Source organism: Phodopus roborovskii, unplaced genomic scaffold, assembly GCF_943737965.1.
Source record: "Phodopus roborovskii unplaced genomic scaffold, PHOROB, whole genome shotgun sequence".
NCBI lineage: Eukaryota > Metazoa > Chordata > Mammalia > Rodentia > Cricetidae > Phodopus > Phodopus roborovskii.
Genome location: NW_026126511.1, coordinates 4,428,782 through 4,447,641, shown reverse-complemented (window position 1 = coordinate 4,447,641; position 18,860 = coordinate 4,428,782). Strand labels below are relative to the sequence as shown.

Sequence of the window (18,860 nt, the reverse complement as noted above, 5' to 3'; positions counted from 1 at the left end):
ATCTACAAAATTAAAATGATACAAACCATGCAACTTCACCGTGACGTGAGTTTAAAATTAGAAAGACAATTTTAGGAACATCACAAATATGTAGAAACTAAACAATTAATGTTAAATAATCAATGAGTAAAAAAAAAAAATCACAAGTTTATTTAGAGGACTCTTTGAAACAGATTCTGTAGTTCAATAACTATTATGATCAAGTAGGATTTCGCCCACAAATGAAAACATTTCAACATATGAAAATCTATATAACATACCATATCTTTATAGAGGAATTATAATAATCTTAACAAAGAAAAAAAACCATCATCAGGATTATTTTTTCATTACGAAATCCAGAGGGTTATTTACAGCTATATGTACCTGCATTAAAAAGTGATGATCTCAAGTCGGTTATATAACTTTCACCCTAAGGAACTCGGGAAAGCAAAGCAGTATGATTTAAAAGCAAGAGACAGACAACACTATTAAAGATCTACACACAGGTAAATGAAATAAACAACAGAACAGCAGAGACATGCAGGAGGAACTAAACGTTGGCCAACAGCTTGGGACTGACAAGGCAACGACACAGAGAAGACTCCAATGGCAAATGTGAAATTGAATCACACCACTAGATATGATAAAATAGAAGCCAAGCAACTGATCAATAACCCTTAACAATATAGCTTGGTTTTACGCTAAAAATGTCCATACTTAAAATGCTTTAAACATCTCAAAGGCTTTAGGGGAAGGGATAAGCATGAGCACTTACCACGATTGAAGGGTGCCGAATATCTAAGACGTAGTCATAGTTCCAAACAGGTAAGCTTAATTTCAAAAATTTCCCCATATCTTCATCACTGAGCCCAAGATTTTTAAGGCCACTCATCAGTTTTCCTTCTGATTTCAGCATATCTAAAATACTTCAATGCATGAGTGTGGAAGGCAGGTTAACATTAACATTTAGATTTTATTTCAAAAATTAGTATTTTAAATTTAATTTCAACATTTTGAAACCAATTCAATGCTAAAATTACATTCAACAAATATTATATTCCATGTTGCAGGAGCTACCCCAGGCTGAAAGTTCAGTGGTTGATCAATAAGCTCAAGTAAGTTGCCTGGGTAGAATTTGAAGTCTAGTGAATAACTAAGGCTAAGAAACTAATTACAGCATGATACTACTTTAAGACTAAAAGTGCAGTGCTTTGATGGTTGTAAGTCGAGAGATTTAATGCTTGAAGGTATATAGTAGTTGTATATCTAAACAAAATTAAATTAGGTAACTGTTAAGATATACAGTAAGCCCCCCAAAGCCATACACTAACACAAACCCCACTACCAAGCATGAGAGAGCCCCTTTCCAATAGTTGTCCCACTGACAGTCTAAACCTAATGTTTGGTACATTGTGGAAGAACACAGTAAGAAACATTGCGTGTAAGAGAATGGGGGAGGGATGGAGAAGACTACCAGGGTACGGCAAGGACCAATGTTTTACTGCAGAAATCAGGGGACTACACTTACTATAGTAAACTGACAACAATTTACAATATATTTCAAAACACAGAGAAGACATGATTTTAATGTTCTGAATTTGAAGAAATTATGTTTGAGGTGACAGAAATGCTAATCATTATATACATGTATCAAAATATCTAATTAAAACCATTCTGCGTCAAACCATTCTGTGTACAATTCTGCGTCAAAATATTTGCTTAATCTTTAAGTTATTTGGTTGCGCATTTTGACAAGTACTAAATCCAGGAAAACATTTATCTTTACACAAATCATGATTTAGATTAATAATCTAATACTTACCTAAAAGGATCATAAACATCCATGTCAACAAGAAGGCCGTTTACAAATAGACGAGCATCACCTGGCTTAATATCAAATCTATCTCGTAGGTCCTTGAAAGGAAACAAAACAACAGTTAGCCACAGTGGTGGTTAATATTTTAGTCCTACTACAGTGCATCGAACATGTACAGGGTTGGTTCTTGAATAGGGACTACAGCCAGGTATGTGGCTGCAGTGTCTTTCAGTTAGTTACGGCTTCAAGAAAGTTCTTAAGAATGCCTCAGACAGTGCTTCTGGGAGTGAGCTTTCCCTTTTCATATGTGTGCATGAACACATGTCGCTGCCTGTGCATGTGTGTGCGCGTGGCGATGCAGGGATCAAATGCAAGGACTTGCACCGCCTGAACTGCCTCCTTAGTAACTCCCTGGATTCTTCATGTGCAGCCTTCCGTGTAGCTGGGTGTGCATGTGGACCGGAAAGACACGGTGCTCACCTTCAGTAGTGCACACGTGGGACATCTTCCACGCTAAGTGCTCTTTGGAGGGGACTGCTGTCGTGTGTAGTCTGTCCTTCATTGTACCAACAATCTGTGCCAGCAACGGCCTAAGCCTTGTCTGTTCACTCTTGGCCAATCTTCCAGCCACACAGGGCACCTTTCCATATACACGTTTGGGTCCTTTTGTTTTAGAAAACATTCTGATTGCAGTCTCCACTCCGCATTGATTCTCTGGGACCTTCAGGTTAGACTTGCCTAAGAGTCCCTCCATCTTTGCCCTCCATGCATTGTGACCCCTCCAAAAAAAAAAAAAAATAGGAAAAGTGTCCAATTTGTCTTATCTATACACTCTGGAGAACGGTCAATAGAGCTGTGTCCCTGCCTTCCCACAAACCACCAGGGGCCATGGAGAACCATACCTCAGCATCTCCAGAACAGTCCCCCACCTCCGAGTTCTCTGTTCTGTGCCTTCACCCTGGGACTGGACATTTAGGATGTGTTCTTGCTTAATGTTGTTCTTGCTGGTTGTAGTCTAACTTTGTGTGTGTTTTTACCTTTCCTTCTCCTAGACTATACTTGATATTTGTTATCAGTGCATATACTTTTGTGCCAAGCTTAAAACCCTCTTATTTAGACAAAAAGAGGAATTGCAGTGGCATCTTGCCTTGCCAGGGAACTTGTGGTGGTGGCCACACCCTTTGGGCGTGGCTTCAGGTGTGCAGATGTGACCCCTTATAAGGCAGAAGAGGGGCTGGCTCCATCTGTTGGGCTGCAGAGAGCATCGCATGGGCCGAGACTGCATCTTCTGGTGCTGGAAGACCTAGCGGTTATTTACTATTATATGTGTAAGCGCTTCCCTAATAAACACCTTATTATCACTCATCTTGGGTCTCGTGGACTCATTTAAACTCCACATTCAGTCTAAGCTGTTTTTCTGGGGGTGGGGGTGGGGATAAGGGTTGTCACAGAGGTTTTCCATGTCCCTCCCTCTCAGCTGTGCATCTAATGGCATCAATGTCACAGCAGAAGGAGCCTCCTTGTTCTTCAGGAAGAGGAATCACAGACCACGGGCCTCCGGATGGTTTCCAACACAGCTTGGACCTCCAGCACGCCTCCTGGCTGCAGTGGGACCACAAACCCAGACAAGGTTCCCACAGGCAGCCTGCACCCCGGCTCCAACATGGCGCACGGCTTAACTGAGTGTAAACGTTTCTATCGTTCATTTTCCACTTTTCCATCTCAGGAACTCTTACGTAAGGTTTATCAGACTTCCTTTAAGGGCCGTGTACTCACGTTTTCCTCTGATCTGCACACCTCATTTCTATTTTATTTTCTTTCCATTTCTCACTCTTCTCCATTGTGTTTTATATGGCATTTCCTACAAGGTCTGTCCCCCAGTGTCCTTGAAATTGTACTTCTCCCTTGTGAAATGGCTTCCTGTGCCTTCCCAGAGGCTGTGATTCCAAGTCACCTTCTTGGGCGGGGATGTCCACTTGAGTGCACCTTCAGTCTGAGTCATCACTTTCTGCCGCCTCTCGTCTTCAATAGGCTTTCAAGGTCTTTTCTTCAAGCGCACATGTGAATTCTGCATGGCGTTTTACCTCTGCTGAGCAGGGTCTGGTTAGCTACAAAAAGCCTGTTGCTGTTCCATCCTCAGCTTTACACTGATCATCCAGTTTCACCTTCTAGATTTGTCAAATACGAATGATCTGGACTTTCTTGGACAGATATTACCAGGGGGTACTCTTTCAGAGTAAAACAGGCAAAACTAACTTGGATTTCTGAGCTTGAAGACTGTTTAAAAAGTCGCATTCGCATTGGATGTGCAATTGGATTAGTTAGAGCAATCCGTCTCGTTCTCAAACAGCCACCTGCACCACAGCTCTCACCCCCGACATCTTTTCTTCCCTCTCGTCTCTGAGGGTTACTGCCTCGCCTTTCAGAGGCTCGCTTTGAAGCCATCCCTTTGGTGATTGGTGATGCTGAAAGGGCATTGGAAGCACCCAGACAGATGTGTGTGTGTGTGTGTGTGTGTGTGTGTGTGTGTGTGTGTGCGTGTTTCTGTATATGCGCATGGGTATGGGTTGCCTGTGTAAGCCAGAAGAGGGGGTTAGATCCCCTAGACCTGCACTTACAGGTGGCTGTGAGCAGTCAGAACTGGGGGGCTGGGGATAGAACCCAGGCAGCCTGCAAGGGCAGTATGTTCTCTTATCCACTGACCCATCTCTAACTCCCTCTGCTGGCTATTGTTTGCTTCTACTTTGCCTACTCTATCCTTAAAAGTCTCCCCTCATTTAAAATTTCAAGGATGGCTATCATGAACCATTCCCTGGACAGAACAGAGATCCAGTCTGCCCATAACATCTCTTTAATCTAATGAAATCTTCCAGCCCCTGGAGCTCTGACACCTGGAATTTCCTTTTCCTCTCCTTCCCTAGCTTGCCTCCTGTCTTACTGAAGGTGATCTAACAAAAACAAATCATAGAAAGGAACGCTCAAAACACACAATTAGCAAAGTTACGAAAGGGGACACAACAATTTAGCTAGTTCTCACCATTAAAACTGCTGACTGGACTAGCATGCACGCAAACCTGGCCTCTCCCTCCCCAGTTCTCCGCTAACGTTTCTAGCTTCCCTTGCAGCTAGCGATGGCCACGTGACAAGGTCCTAGTCCATGAGATGCATGCCAGCCTGTTCAAGTACTCGGCAAAGCTTGAATGAGGATCAGTGTGGTTATGAACATTCTCGGCTGCTGTCTCTGAACACAGACAAGACATCTCAAGCTGTGGCTGTCATCTTAACCCTGAAAACCAGCTGGTTTTCTGGACACTGCGGTGCCCTAATACCAGTGACAGAGACTTCACAACATCTTTTCTGTTTGCCCTGCCCCCACGAGGTGGAATTATGTTTCTTACAAGAGAAACCATTACACAGAATGGAGCTAGGCTACAACCAGCATCAGAACTATTAACATACAACCATAAGTACTAACACAATTAGCATAATTTGATATTTAAACGTTAACAGACCACTTGGAATAATCTTACCAAGCTACTGATCAACTATGTCTTACTTGTTATTGGATATTAAGACTGCTATTGTAGTCTAACACTAGTTTATTCCCTCTAAGCCCCTGAGCTGGTAATAAAAACAAATTAACTGTGTTATGTTGTGAGGAGAGAAAGCCTACAGAGGCAGAGTCTGGAGTCAGAAGGAATGTATGAGCTGCTATGAAGCAGCCAGACTGCAGGATGTGCACATCTGTTACAAAGTAGAAGAATGTAACACCTCAACTATTTTTTTGCCTACTGACTTTTTAAAAAGATTTCAAATAATATATTTGATCATATTCTTCCCCTCCCCCAATTCCTCCTAGATTCTCTCCAGCTCCCTACTGCCCAGCCTCATGTCCTTTCTCTCAAACAAAACTCTACCCTCCCCAATCAAAACAAATGAGCAACTACAACAAAGCCCCAAAGACAAAAAATTCCAAACCCAACCAAACCAAACCACCACCAAAACCCATAAACTGTGGAGTCTGTTTTGTTTGCTGGGGCTAGTGAGCACAGGGTCTGCTCTGTAGGGTGGTCCACATGACCAGTGTTACTCCACCAAAAAACCCTCATCTTCTCTTTTTGAACTATTTCAACAACAAAAAAAGCACTAACACTTGCTTTTTATTAAAATAAAAAGGGCAGCCAGATGTCTGCCATTTCTAGAGTTTTGGAAGTTGCTTGCAATGAATTTTCTGTTTATTTAGGTAGTATCATATCCGTCTGGGGTCTTTGATGGGTTGAAGACTAGGTTAATTATAGTTTTCCTCTGTTATGATAAAAGATAAATTAGATATGAAACTGTATACTCGCAAAGATAGAATAGATGATAATTTCTTTAATTTTGTCAAATACAAGTAGACTAGACTAGATATTGTAAATGTAATTTTCACTTGATAACTTTATGTTATATGTAATTTTACTATGCTAAAATGAAAACCTTCCTTTTTTTTATTAGAGAGAAAGGGAAAAATGTTGTGGGTTGTCTTTCTGTATGATGTGAACACGTGTTGCTCTCTTTGGCCTATGGCAGGACAGAATATAGCTAGGCAGGAAATCCAAGCAGAGATACAGGAGAAGGTAGACTCTGGGAGATGCTACCCAGCCACCCAAAAAGCAAGATGCCAGCAGACTGCTAATACCACGGCCACATGACAATGCACAGATTAATAGCAATGGGTTCATTTAAATCTAAGAGTTAGCTAGTAGTAATCCTGAGACATCAGCCAAGCATTTATAAATAATATTAAGCTTCTGAGTGGTTATTTGGGAACTGGCTGGGAGGAGAGAAACCTCTGATTATAAATGTGAGAAAAAGTGAATTAGTATGGTAGGTAAATAAAAACATTTTGAGAAATTCAAGCAAACCTTTTGATTTTCCTGTATTTCTTTTCTCATTAGTTCATTTACTGCGATCCTTGTCAGAGATCTGAGAAAATAAATACATTATTTAATAAAATGAATAGAATTAATTCTTCCTCAAGTGTTAAGAATAATCATTAATTCAATGTAAAATACTTATTGTCCAATGCATCAAGAGGTTATTTCCACAGCCTAACTTGACAAAAGCACTGTATTTACTTCACATTGCATTCCTTTCACATGGAATGAAGACTCATGAGAAAGGTCTTGGAGAGATCTGGGATAATGGGAACATACCTAACCATGAAAAAGTCAGTATACAGTGAGCCAACAGACAGAAACTCAAACTGAACCCAATGAAATCAGGAACAAGACAAGGCTGCCCTCTCTCTCCATATCTATTCATGATAGTACTTGAAGTTCTAGCCAAAACAGTAAGAAAACAAAAGGAGATCATGGGGATACAAATTGGAAGGGAAGGTGTCGAACTTTCACTATTTGCAGATGATATTATAGTTTATATAAGTGACCCAAAAAACTCTATGCCTAGACTAATAAACATATTCAGTAATGTGTCAGGATACAACATTAACAAAAAGAAAAAGAAAAAAAAATCAGTAGCCCTTCTAACTTGCAAATGATAAATGGACTGAGAAAGAAATCAGAAAAACAACACTCTTTACAATAGCCACAAGTAACATAAAATGACTTGGGATAATTCTAACTAAAGTGAAAAACCTGTACGACAAGACCTTTAAGTCTTTGAAGAAAGAAATTGAAGAAGATATCAGAAAATGGAAAGATCTCCCATGCTCTTGGATAGGTAGGATCAACATAGTAAAAATGGCAATCTTGCCAAAAGCAATCTACAGATTCAATGCAATCCCCATCAAAGTCCCAACACAATTCTTCACAGATCTCAAAAGAACAAATTCAACTTCATATGGAAAAACAAAAACAAAAAAACAAAACAAAAAAACAACAACAACAACAAAAAAAAAAAAACCAGGGAAGCCAAAACAATCCTGTACAGAAAAAGTAACTTCCAGAAGCATCACCATCCCTGACTTCCAGCTCTGCTATAGAGCTACAGTAATAAAAACAGCTTGGTATTGGCATAAAAACACAAACCTGGATCAATGGAATCAAACTGAAGACCTTGTAATAATCCACACACCTATGAACACCTGAGTTTTGACAAAGAAGTTAAAATTATACAATGAAAAAGGAAACCATCTTGAACAAATGGTGCTGGCATATCTGGATGCTGACATGTAGAAGAATGCAAATAGATCCATATCTATCCTCATGCACAAAACTCAAGTCCGAGTGGATCAAAGCCCTGAACATAAATCCACTCACACTGAACCTGATAGAAAAGAAAGTGGAAAATTGTTTTGAATGCAGTGGTACAGGAAACCACTTCCTGAATATAACACCGGTAACACAGACAGTGAGATCAACAATTAATTAATGCAACCTCCTGAAACTGAGAAGCTTCGGTAAGCCAAAAGACATACTCAACAAGACAAAATGGCAGCCTACAGAATGGGAAAAGATTTTCAGTAACCCCACATTTGACAGAGGGCTGATGCCCAAATATACGAAGAATTTAAAAAAACAAAAACAAAAACAAAGAAAACTAGACATTAAAATACAAAATAAGCCAACTTAAAAATGGGCTACAGAGCTAAACAGAATTCTCAACAGAGGAATCTCGAATGGCCAAAAGGCACTTAAGAAATTGCTCAAGATCCTTAGCTATCAGGGAAACGCAAATCAAAATGACTCCACTCTGAGATACCATCTTATACTTATCAGAATGTCTAAGATAAAAACAAAAAACAAAACAAAACAAAAAACTGAGGACAGCTTATGCTGGAGAGGATGTGGAGAAAGGGGAACATTCCTCCACTGCTGGTGGGAGTGCAAACTTGTACAGCCACTTTGGAAATCAGTATGTTGGTTCCTCAGGAAAATGGGAATCAGTCTACCTCAAGACCAACCAATTCCACTCTTGGGCATGTACCCAAAGGATACACACTCATACCACAAGGACACCTGCTCAACAGTGTTCATAGCAGCATTATTTGTAGTAGCCAGAACATGGAAACAACCTAGACGCCCCTCTGAGGAATGGATGGGGGGTGGTGGGGGGAGCTGTGGGATAGAAATTGGTATGTAAAATAAGATTGTTTTAAAAATAAAATAGTTTTTCCTTTTCCTTTAGCCTCTAATTTAATAGTTGTCTTTGTGGTATAATACACATGCATATATGATACAATATTTTACTCTAATAAAAACTAAACATAATGAAAAGCCCTGACCCTTGGAAAAGTAGAATTGCCGTCCTCACATCACAGTCCGCTCATAGGAAGAGACCTACTTATAGCCATACAAACAGAGCTTAACATACCTGGCTTTTATGGGGAAGTTCTGTGAAATATCTTTCATTAATTTTATGGCATCATAAACAGGAGTGGACACTATTTGAGAGGCTGCTTGAAAACTAAGATCTAGAAGAAAAAAAATAGAAATCACTGGTGAATCTACCGTAATGTTTCAGATTTAGACTTCTCTATTCAATATAGCCGTTTTCTTCAACGGTTTCCCACATATTCACGTATATGGTAACTGTGTTGTATTTAGCACTTTTAAAAGTTTTACATCAAAAGCTTCCCCCTTAAGTTAAATTAGGGTATGACTTAGACTGTTACGAATGAGCTATTTAGTACTTACCTGTTTTCCACAAATTAAAATAGATCACAAGAGACACGGGCAAACATAAACAGTTTTATGGCTTCTGCCATAAAAATGTGAGGCTGTTTTCTCTCTCCTTAGGTTGAGTGAAGTATGTGGCAAAGGCTTTGATGGAAAGAGTAATAAGGCACATTACCCGTTATTGAGGAGTCTTCAGTGGCGTAGCCACTGGTGAGGTGGCCATGATCCAGTAAGTAGTATCACCCTTGCATATGCAAAGAGCCCTAATTACATGCAGGGGTAGGGGCATGCACCCACAGGAGGAGGAGAGCCTCCTGGGAAAAGGAGGGCTTCGGTGGGAAGGAGTGAAAATGTCTACAGCTCATTTTATACAGGCATGAAACAGCCGAGGAACAAAGGTATTTAAAGAGTAACAGCCTCGGAATACAGCCCTGCAGCAGAGTGCTTGCTGCTCACACGAAAGTTCCTGGGTTCATGCCCCGCCTCTCCTCTCCTAAAAACAAAGTAACAAAGAAAGAAAAAGAAAAGCAAAGGGAAAAGAGGAGCTCCAGGAGCCAATCATTAAGGTAATTAATTACTAAAGAGGATGAATTCATTAATTCTATCTCTAGATATCATTTACTTTTCCTGAAATAAAACTAAAATTTATAGTTAGCATTATTTTTCCTGAAATGATAGCTCCATTACAGGAATCACTTTCAAACATGTTAGAAACAATGAACTCCGTCTCATTATTTTCAAGATTCTTTTGTTACTTAATCATGATGCTTTGTAACATTTCACTACGGAGAACCCAGATTTCTCACAGAGTGGTTAAGGAGGCCACTTTGAAGTAACAAGGCTACTTATGTTCCCATGCTCTCTGTGTGCAGATTTGAATCAACTGGAGGCAAAGCCTGTATAAATGTGCTATTAGGCAATCTCCCAGGGGAGGGCACAGTCTAAGTAACTAGAGTTTAAACTCCAGCTATCTCAGGGAGTAGCTGAACTGATGTTCATTATAATTTCCTCAGCCTACTCAATTGTTTCTAGTTCTAATACCACAGGGAAACTATCAGTGTTCATTAATAGTGGTCCCTGTTCTAACAGCAGTCCAGAAAGAGAAGCGTGTATTGTTTCAAAGATTTCTTCAGTTTGAGTCTATGGCAAGTATGTGTTTACAATATCTCATCCTGTTGACTGATGTCCTATAAAGTAACGAGGTCCTGAGTAACTGACTCAACACTTGTTATCAGGCAGTTAGGTCACAGAGCCTTAAGTTAACTTTCACATTCTATTACTATAGTTTTAAAATATGATCTGCAAAAGTCTCTTAGTAAACTTAAACTTGTATTCGATACAGTATTAATAATTAGTGTGGACTAAAATCCTTCACTTAGCATATCAATCTAGTACATTCTTTTTTATATAAAGTGGGAAAGGACCACATCTTCAGAAGCTCACCGTGAAAGTGAAACAGGATAGCTTATATGAAAAGGCTCTGATAAAAGTAAAATAGTTTTGTGTTATATATGCTACTTTGTCAAGAGAATCCTGAGTAGTAGCCTTTAATTGTTAGAAAGGAACCCCACCTCTAGGCAGGGATTGGAGAAAGTAAGGGAAAAATTGTTAGTGAGTGTGAAATATGGTTTCTGGGGTGATGGAAATACTCGGAACTTGCCTGTGGTAACAACTGCTGCAGAATTCTGAAAATGCATTAAAATCCACTGAACATTACATCTCAGAGGGGCAAATTGTATAGTACATAAATTTGTTATCTCTATAAAGCTATTATAATAAAAATGCATGTGAAAGACATGATGAAAGTCACATGACACATGCTCATGCCCATTAAACCATTCCAAACACCAAAAAAGGAAAATTACAAACTGAAGAGGGAGTAAAGTTTAATACAATGAAATCTTGGTCACTAAAATTGCTAGGTTCATAGCTATTGTGCTCTCACTCGATAATTATTTTAAAAATTTGTCAGAGAAACACAATATTGTCTGAGGCTAAAATTTCAATAGTAGTGCCAGTGAAATAACTCAGTGGGAAAAACTATGTGTTGCCTAGCGTGACAACCTGGATTCACACCCCTCCCCCCCCACACACACCACACACACACACACACACACACACACACATACATACTCACACTCACATACACATACACACACCACACACACACACACTCACACACACACACAGACACTCACACACACACACACTCACACACACACAACACACACACTCACACACTCACACACACCACACACACACACACCACACACACACATACACACACTCACACACATACACACACATACACACACACTCACACACACACTCACACACACACTCACACACACACACACACACACACTCACACACACACACTCACACACACACACTCACACACACACACACTCACACACACACACACACTTCACTTTTTTGTCTAAAAGAAAAGTAAAATTTGGTTCTGGATTCTCCTAATTTAACAGGAGTTTTTTGAGGATTGTGGATTTATAATTTTAAAAACTTATTATTCTTGACAGTTTTATCCATGTATAAATTAATTTAATTGTTGGGGCTGGAGAGATTGCTCAGCAGTTAAGAGCACTGGCTGATCTTTAAGCAGTTCTGAGTTCAATTCCCAGCAACCACAGGGTGGCTCGCAACCATCTGTAGTGGGATCTGGTGCCCTCTTCTGGCACGGAGACGTATATGGCAATAGAAAACTTAAAATACATAAAATACATACATAAACAAATCTTTAATTGTCTTTACCCATCACTGACTCTCACCCCTCCCCTCTCCACTGGACCGCTTTTCCTTAAGCAGTGTCCCTTTGCCTTGGGCCTCTGTTGCATGTGACTGAGTTTAATTAGTGTTAACGGAGTGTGCGTGGGACTTTGGCCACCCTATCGTGGAGGAAGTGATAGACTGGTATACATAGATTCTTTGCAGCAAAGTCGTACATTGTGGCTCAGGTTGATCTAGAAGGCTCTGTGTCACCTCTCTGGCCTTAAACTTACATTAGTCCTCTTGCCTCCCCCTCTGAAGAGTCAAAATTGCAGGCGTGAGCCATTACACCACCTTCTAAATCAGCATCACAGCCTCCAAGGTGGGGCTTAGAGTTTGAGGAAGAAAATGGGCTCGCAGTTACCAAATACCCATTGCACATAATTTTTAAGCTATGACTTGATGTTTAATTAAAATCATATGTCCACAAAGTAACCGAATTTATATTCTTCTCATAACTATGGCTATTTATAAAGTAACAAATAATGTCTGATTAAAGTTTATTTACTAAAAGAGAGGTCGTTTACCAAAGAGAAACATCAAACGCATTCAAAGGACTGTACCTTGTAGCTCCCAGACTTTCAAAGGTGTCGTTTGTTTGCCGCTCTCAATCAGGTACTTTTGGAAAACTGTCAGATTATCTTTAAGATCTGAGTATATTTCTCTGCATCAGAATATTAAGTAATGTTAATTGCCAGCATTTACCACAAATTATGGTACAAACAATATACTTTCGAAATTCTTTCCTGTAATTAGAAATAAGCCAGTCACTCAGAATTAAGCTAATGCACTGTGATCCGGCTATAGTCCCTGGACCTGAAGGGGAAGATAAATATGTCTTCTTTTAAAATACGTGAAGCAGAAGGCCTGGAGGGGTAGGTTCTCAAGTGTAACACTACTGTAAAAGATGAAGGGGAGACAGTAAGAGTCACCCACTGTTACACTGTTTTATTTCACTGCCTTCTGTTTTAAAACAAAGTCACAACTAAAGACAGATAAGGCTTCCTACGGCAAACTTCACCCAAGAGATTCTTCTCCTATAGTCTTGGAGTTTGTTCTAGTTCTTTAAAGTTTCGCCTCTGACCTACATAACAAGCTCAAGTAAGGTAACTTTGTCCAGTGTAAACGTAAATAAGCAGCCTTTAGAGGACCAAACACTAATACACTCATATGGCATTTTACTACACACACCGTATAACATTGCCTTTATTGCACTGCTCATGAAATCAACATGTAGCATCCTCTCTGTCTTAATTAGAATTCTTTCTCTTAGGCTCACAGTTACTTATTGATAGAAGCCAGTGTATTGTAGGCAGAACTTTTAAACTGAAAAAGCAACTACTAATCTTAAAATATTTTACATTGGTGTGGATCTTTGTATATTGAAACAAATTTGAGGTTAATTTTGTTATACTGTATGGATGTTTCTACTCTTGCTTAAGGCATTGTGTTTACATATCTTATTTAAAAATTTAATGTATAACTAAAAGTACAGATTAACAGTCATCTGTAACAGTCAAACATAGCCATGTTAGGTATGTTTTTAAGGAGATACAGAGATATAGTTAGATAGATAGATGGTCTTCAAACACTTCGAAGATCTACAGCTATGGCATTTAATGTATTTAATGATCTAGGGCTTCTCTTGACAGGGGACACATGTGCTCCTGACAGCAGCAATCTACTCCAGAGAAGGATGAGAGGCAGCAAAGAACCTCTGTGTGAGGTTTGCTTTCTTTATCACAAAAGCTAGCCATTTGGGCAAGAATGTGCCCCTGCCTTGACTGCTGAGAGGAAGCTCAAAGTCTGATAAATACACGAAAAGAAGCCAGTCCTTGCAACAGACTGTTCATTGCTGACTATTCGTGAATTCAAATTATATAACATCAGTCCAGTGAAATAATTATAAAGATTCATTTCATTCTCTGACAAAAATTTTTAAAAATGGTATATTGTTAGGATAGTTCTAAGAAACAGATACATTCACAAGTTAGTGCATATATTTAGCAAATTTTAGAAGGAAAATTTATAGATGTGTATAAAAATTTAAAAAGTACAAATATCTTGACATTTTTTGTGAAAGTTGTGCCAAGTAAAGCTGGAGCCGTACATGAGTGTGTACATAAAAACACTCGGTGGAAATAAGAGGAAATAATGTTAACGCTAATTCAGAGGGACAAGTTCTCTCCCAGTATGTTGGAAAAGCAGGTGCACAACACAGTTCCACTGTGTAAACTAATATCTATAAAATATGTGCAGGAAGGTTGGAAAGGAAATGCCAAAACATTATGGCGGTGACAGTTATCTCCTAGTCGTGGAAGTAATGATTATTTTATTTTTTTGTTTTCCATGTTTACTTTCTCTAGCTTTTTGGCATTAACTGTCGGTAAATTCTTTAACAATAAAGATGACAGACAGTATGCACATAAAATGGAATGTGCACCTGTTAGCTTTATGTCAGTTTGACACAAACTTGGGTTATCTGAGAGGAGGGAGCCTCAGCTGAGGAAACGCCTTTATAAAGTCCAGATGTAGGGCATTTTCTTAATCCCATTAATCAGTGATTGATGGAATAGGGCTCAGTCCACTGTGGGTGGTGTCATCCCTAGGCTGGTGGTCCTGGGTTCAATAAGAAAGCAGGCTGAGCAAGCCAGCAAGCATCTCTCCTTCACCCCCTCTGAGTCAGGTCCTGCATCCAAGTCCCTGACCCACCTGAGTTCCAGTCCTGACTTCCTTCCATGATGACTACACTGTGAAAGTGTGAGCCAAAGAAGCCCTTTCCTCCCCGCCTAGCTTTTGATCACTGCGTTTCATCCCAACAACAGAAACTCAAACTAGGACAGGGTGTAAAAAGAGCATGTAACAACAGTATATCAAACTACCTACTTTCAGAGCAAAGGTGCACAATCAAACCAACATCATTCTGTGCAGACTCACTTTAGCTTCCCGAAGAGAAATCCTTGGACTTCATCGTCTTCAGTCTCCTTTTCTGTAGTGGCATCAGTCACGGCTACGTTAATGGGAAAGAAAATGAGTATTTGTAGGCTGGGCAAAGAGCATAGAACACTCGCAGTCAAATGAGCTCTGTTTGTTCTACATTGCTTATGTTTCACGCACAAGGATAGCCTAAGTGCATGTGTGTATATACTATAATCTTAAATAAATGTGTAATATTTTTAAAAATGGGCTTAGATGGTAAAAATACTGCATGAGCACAATGAATGGCATGTGAATATCTTTACAGATCTATTGTATAAACCAAACTGAAAAGACAAAGGCCCCACAAGAAGTCCTGGTTTATACCTTTATGTCTGATGGCAGACCCATACCCTGACAAATGTGAGGTTTTGCACAATTCAAGCAATCTTACAGGTAGCCAAGGGATCTTAGAAAGACACTCTGCTCAAGGGCTCAAAGAACAATGGCGTCCTCAGCAGAGGCACAGGAATGAGAACTAGGACTCCATGCTGAGGGGAGCTGCTGGGAAAGGAAGAGTCTTTCTTTAAAGACACACCACTGGTAAGCGGTGACACTCACTAGAAGGCCACACACCCAAGGATAAAGGAGGCACAGGCTCTACGTGATTTTGTTTTTTAAGAAGACACAAATTCGGGTGGGTAGAGAGGGGTGTGTGTCTGGGAGGATGAGATGAATAAAATCAAAACATACTCCACAGAATTCGCAAAAAAAAAAAAAAAAAAACTAATAAAGCTGTTTTTTTTTTTTTTTTTTTTTGTTTCCAAAGAATGCTCTTTGAAGACAGGAAGGAGGTGGTGCTGCTCCCTCTAATCCCAGCACTGGGGAGGCAGAGACAGGGGGATCTCTATGACTTCGAGGCCAGCCTGGTCTACAGAGTGAGGACAGGACAGGCTCCAAAGCCACAGAGAAAAACCAAAACAAGCAAGCAAGCAAAAAAGAATGCTCTCCTACAAATGAAATACCTATATCAAAGCCCCGCCCCTCAAGGCCCCGCAAACTTTACTTGGGGGGCATTGAGGGGCGGAAGATGAGAAGGCGTGCTATGACATCCTGACCTCTGTACATGACATGGCTGTCACACACATGAACTCACTGAAGCCTTCACAAGATGCAGTTAGTAAAATTTTCCAGCATGCCTCACCTGTCTGAGAGCTAGCTATTGGTAGTTGATGGCTTGCTGGGGGGGGGTCGCTTTTCTATGAAGGGGATGGTTATTGGTAAGCTGCCCGCCCATCTTACGCCAGTGGATGGCATTTACCCGGGTGCAGTAACGGGATGGATGGACTCAGTCGGTTATATAAACCCAGGGAGAAGCAGATGGGGACTGAGAGGAGGCTGTGCTGGGGGGGGGGGAGTGGCTGTGACAAAGACACCCTTTACACGAATGAAAATTCCAAAGATCAGAAAAGCAGCCTTATTTAGACACTGAATATCTTACTTTTAATTTGGGTATCGTCCAGCGCTTTGTATTCGGTATCTTTAATGGCCAGCTCCACTCCATAGCCAGATAAGAGCATTTTCCTTGAGCTTGGCTTCTGTCGCAGTCATTCATGTTAGAGAAACAGGAGACAGTTAGGTATCGTGTGTTAGACTTAGCACCATGACATATGAGGGCACTGTAGAGATGTGCTGATACTGCAGGCACACATGCGTGCCTGTGCGTGTGCGTGTGGCCGGGGCGGAGGCTGGAGCCCAGGCTGGGCCAGCACTCAGGCACCGGGCTAGCCCCCCGCCCAACACAACACAAACAGCTTTAAGCACTGGAATCGACAATGAGTTAACAGAGGATGCAGTGCATCGAGGTCTCAACAGGAGTGAGCTTCCTTCAGTCAGCTCCACAAGACTTGCTTCTGACGCACTGGGTGGCTAGTTCCAGAACAATCAGAGAGCAAGCAGAAGTAAATAGTGAAAAGCAGAGACTAGAGACAGACAGACAGACAGGCAGACAATAAAACTGCCTGTGCTCAGGGCCCTGGAAACCCTGCTTAGCTCTTTCGTCAGGTGTCTCAATGACTAAAATATTCCAAATGCCACAAAGTAATTAGTGGCTATACTTGACCACACCGGAGCTATCTGCAATATCTCTATTACTGGAATTTTAGTACTAATTTTCCTCCATCTAGGGAAGGAAGCAATGTAAAATGTGTATGTCCAGAGAGTCCTCCAGTAAATAAGGCAATGCAGACGAATACAACTGACTTTTAGAAAGCTAAGTTTTCTTCCTTCTTATCTGGCATTCCCATCTGCCATGCGGTAACCATCATCATTTGGCTTTTTTCCAGGGGTAGGAAAACTAATTTTAATGACTGTGAATGCACTAGATTCTTAGGAGAAGCCATGTGACTTTGACGGAGAGGCGTGTAAGGGTAGACTAAAGGGAAGAAAACCCTTTTCTATCCTTTCTCTTTCCTCATGTCTTGCTTAGCTTTAAAACCAAATTTATCAGCAAAGTGTGTGTCTCTTGGCCTGTTTTATTTCCAAATAAGAACATGTATGAATAAACTCCGGCTGCTCACACTAAGTTTAATTTTCTAGTATCTTAGGAACACTGCAATTAAAGATGGAGTTATTTATAGTTACACTGGTATGAAAAGGTTGAAGATGTTCTAAACACCTCTTAGAACACTGAAGTCATAATGCCACATGTCCTTGTCAGATGTCATGTAGGAAACACATAACTATTTTCTATAATTGGCATTAAAATGTTATTGGCTCCTGGATAATACAACAAATGTTTATTAAATTTGAATGTACTTTCTCCTTTTGGAATATACTAAAATCAAAATTGGAGTATACAGTTTAAGAAGCTTGTATATGTAAGGTGAAAATCTCATAGGTCAAGACGGCTAAGACAAATCTTCACATTTCTATCTCTTCTTTGCCCCACAAAAGGCATCTTCTCAAAAGGAAGCATTAGGGAGTCTATTTTCATAAAATCACAGGTTGACTCAATCTACATTATAGCTTGAGTGTATGAGGTGTCACCCATTAAGTACAAGGCCACAATTTAATGGTACAGAACACCCTCATGGCTAACATGACCCCATAGAGTATATTTTTCCTTATATTATTCAGAGGATGCTTAAGACAGATCCTCAAAAGATATAGGCACATCTTCTATGGACCACATTAGCAGGGTGAACACAAGATAAGTGTGTGCTTTTTATCTCCTACATCAATTTTCTCTTTATTGATGATCTGCTCCACTCAACAGAGAATTATACCCACAGTGTGCTGCTGCTATTGGTGAATATGCATCTACTCTGGCAAAGAAAGGAAAATGAATCAGAATTACTAGTTTAAGGAAAATCAGCTACACAGATGCTTTGTATGCATACTCTAGTCCCATCATTTGACCCTCTTTTATTTTCATATTTTTATTGAAACACTTTATTATCTAACATAATAGTCCTGTGGGTTATTCCCCTCCTGCAACTAAAATGTAGGCTTCTGGAAAAGGGACTATTTCTGCTTCCTGCTTTGTAAATACTTAGCATAGAGGTACATGAAGAATTAGATATGTTAATATTCACAAATCATATACATCCAGTGAACCTATGCTTTTGAGCTATACATATACATATACATATATATATATAAAATCTTTGTGTTAACTATTAAAATTTCTATGCTCTAGTTTACCAAAAAAATTAAGATTTTTAAACAAGCTTTAGTTG

At 39.9% G+C, this 18,860-nt stretch overlaps 1 protein-coding gene across 1 annotated transcript in view; it reads right to left on the bottom strand.

Annotated features, from left to right (window-relative positions):
- The window catches only part of Uggt2 (UDP-glucose glycoprotein glucosyltransferase 2), an 88,487-nt gene that overhangs the window by 60,391 nt on the left and 9,236 nt on the right, over positions 1-18,860 (bottom strand). The window contains exons 6-12 of the mRNA XM_051195220.1: positions 16,622-16,718; positions 15,142-15,214; positions 12,768-12,868; positions 9,113-9,212; positions 6,703-6,763; positions 1,805-1,896; positions 758-908 (exon numbers count right to left, since the gene is read on the bottom strand). Of these exons, the coding sequence (XP_051051177.1) occupies positions 758-908; positions 1,805-1,896; positions 6,703-6,763; positions 9,113-9,212; positions 12,768-12,868; positions 15,142-15,214; positions 16,622-16,718 (675 nt within the window). The remainder of the gene's footprint in view (positions 1-757; positions 909-1,804; positions 1,897-6,702; positions 6,764-9,112; positions 9,213-12,767; positions 12,869-15,141; positions 15,215-16,621; positions 16,719-18,860) is intronic.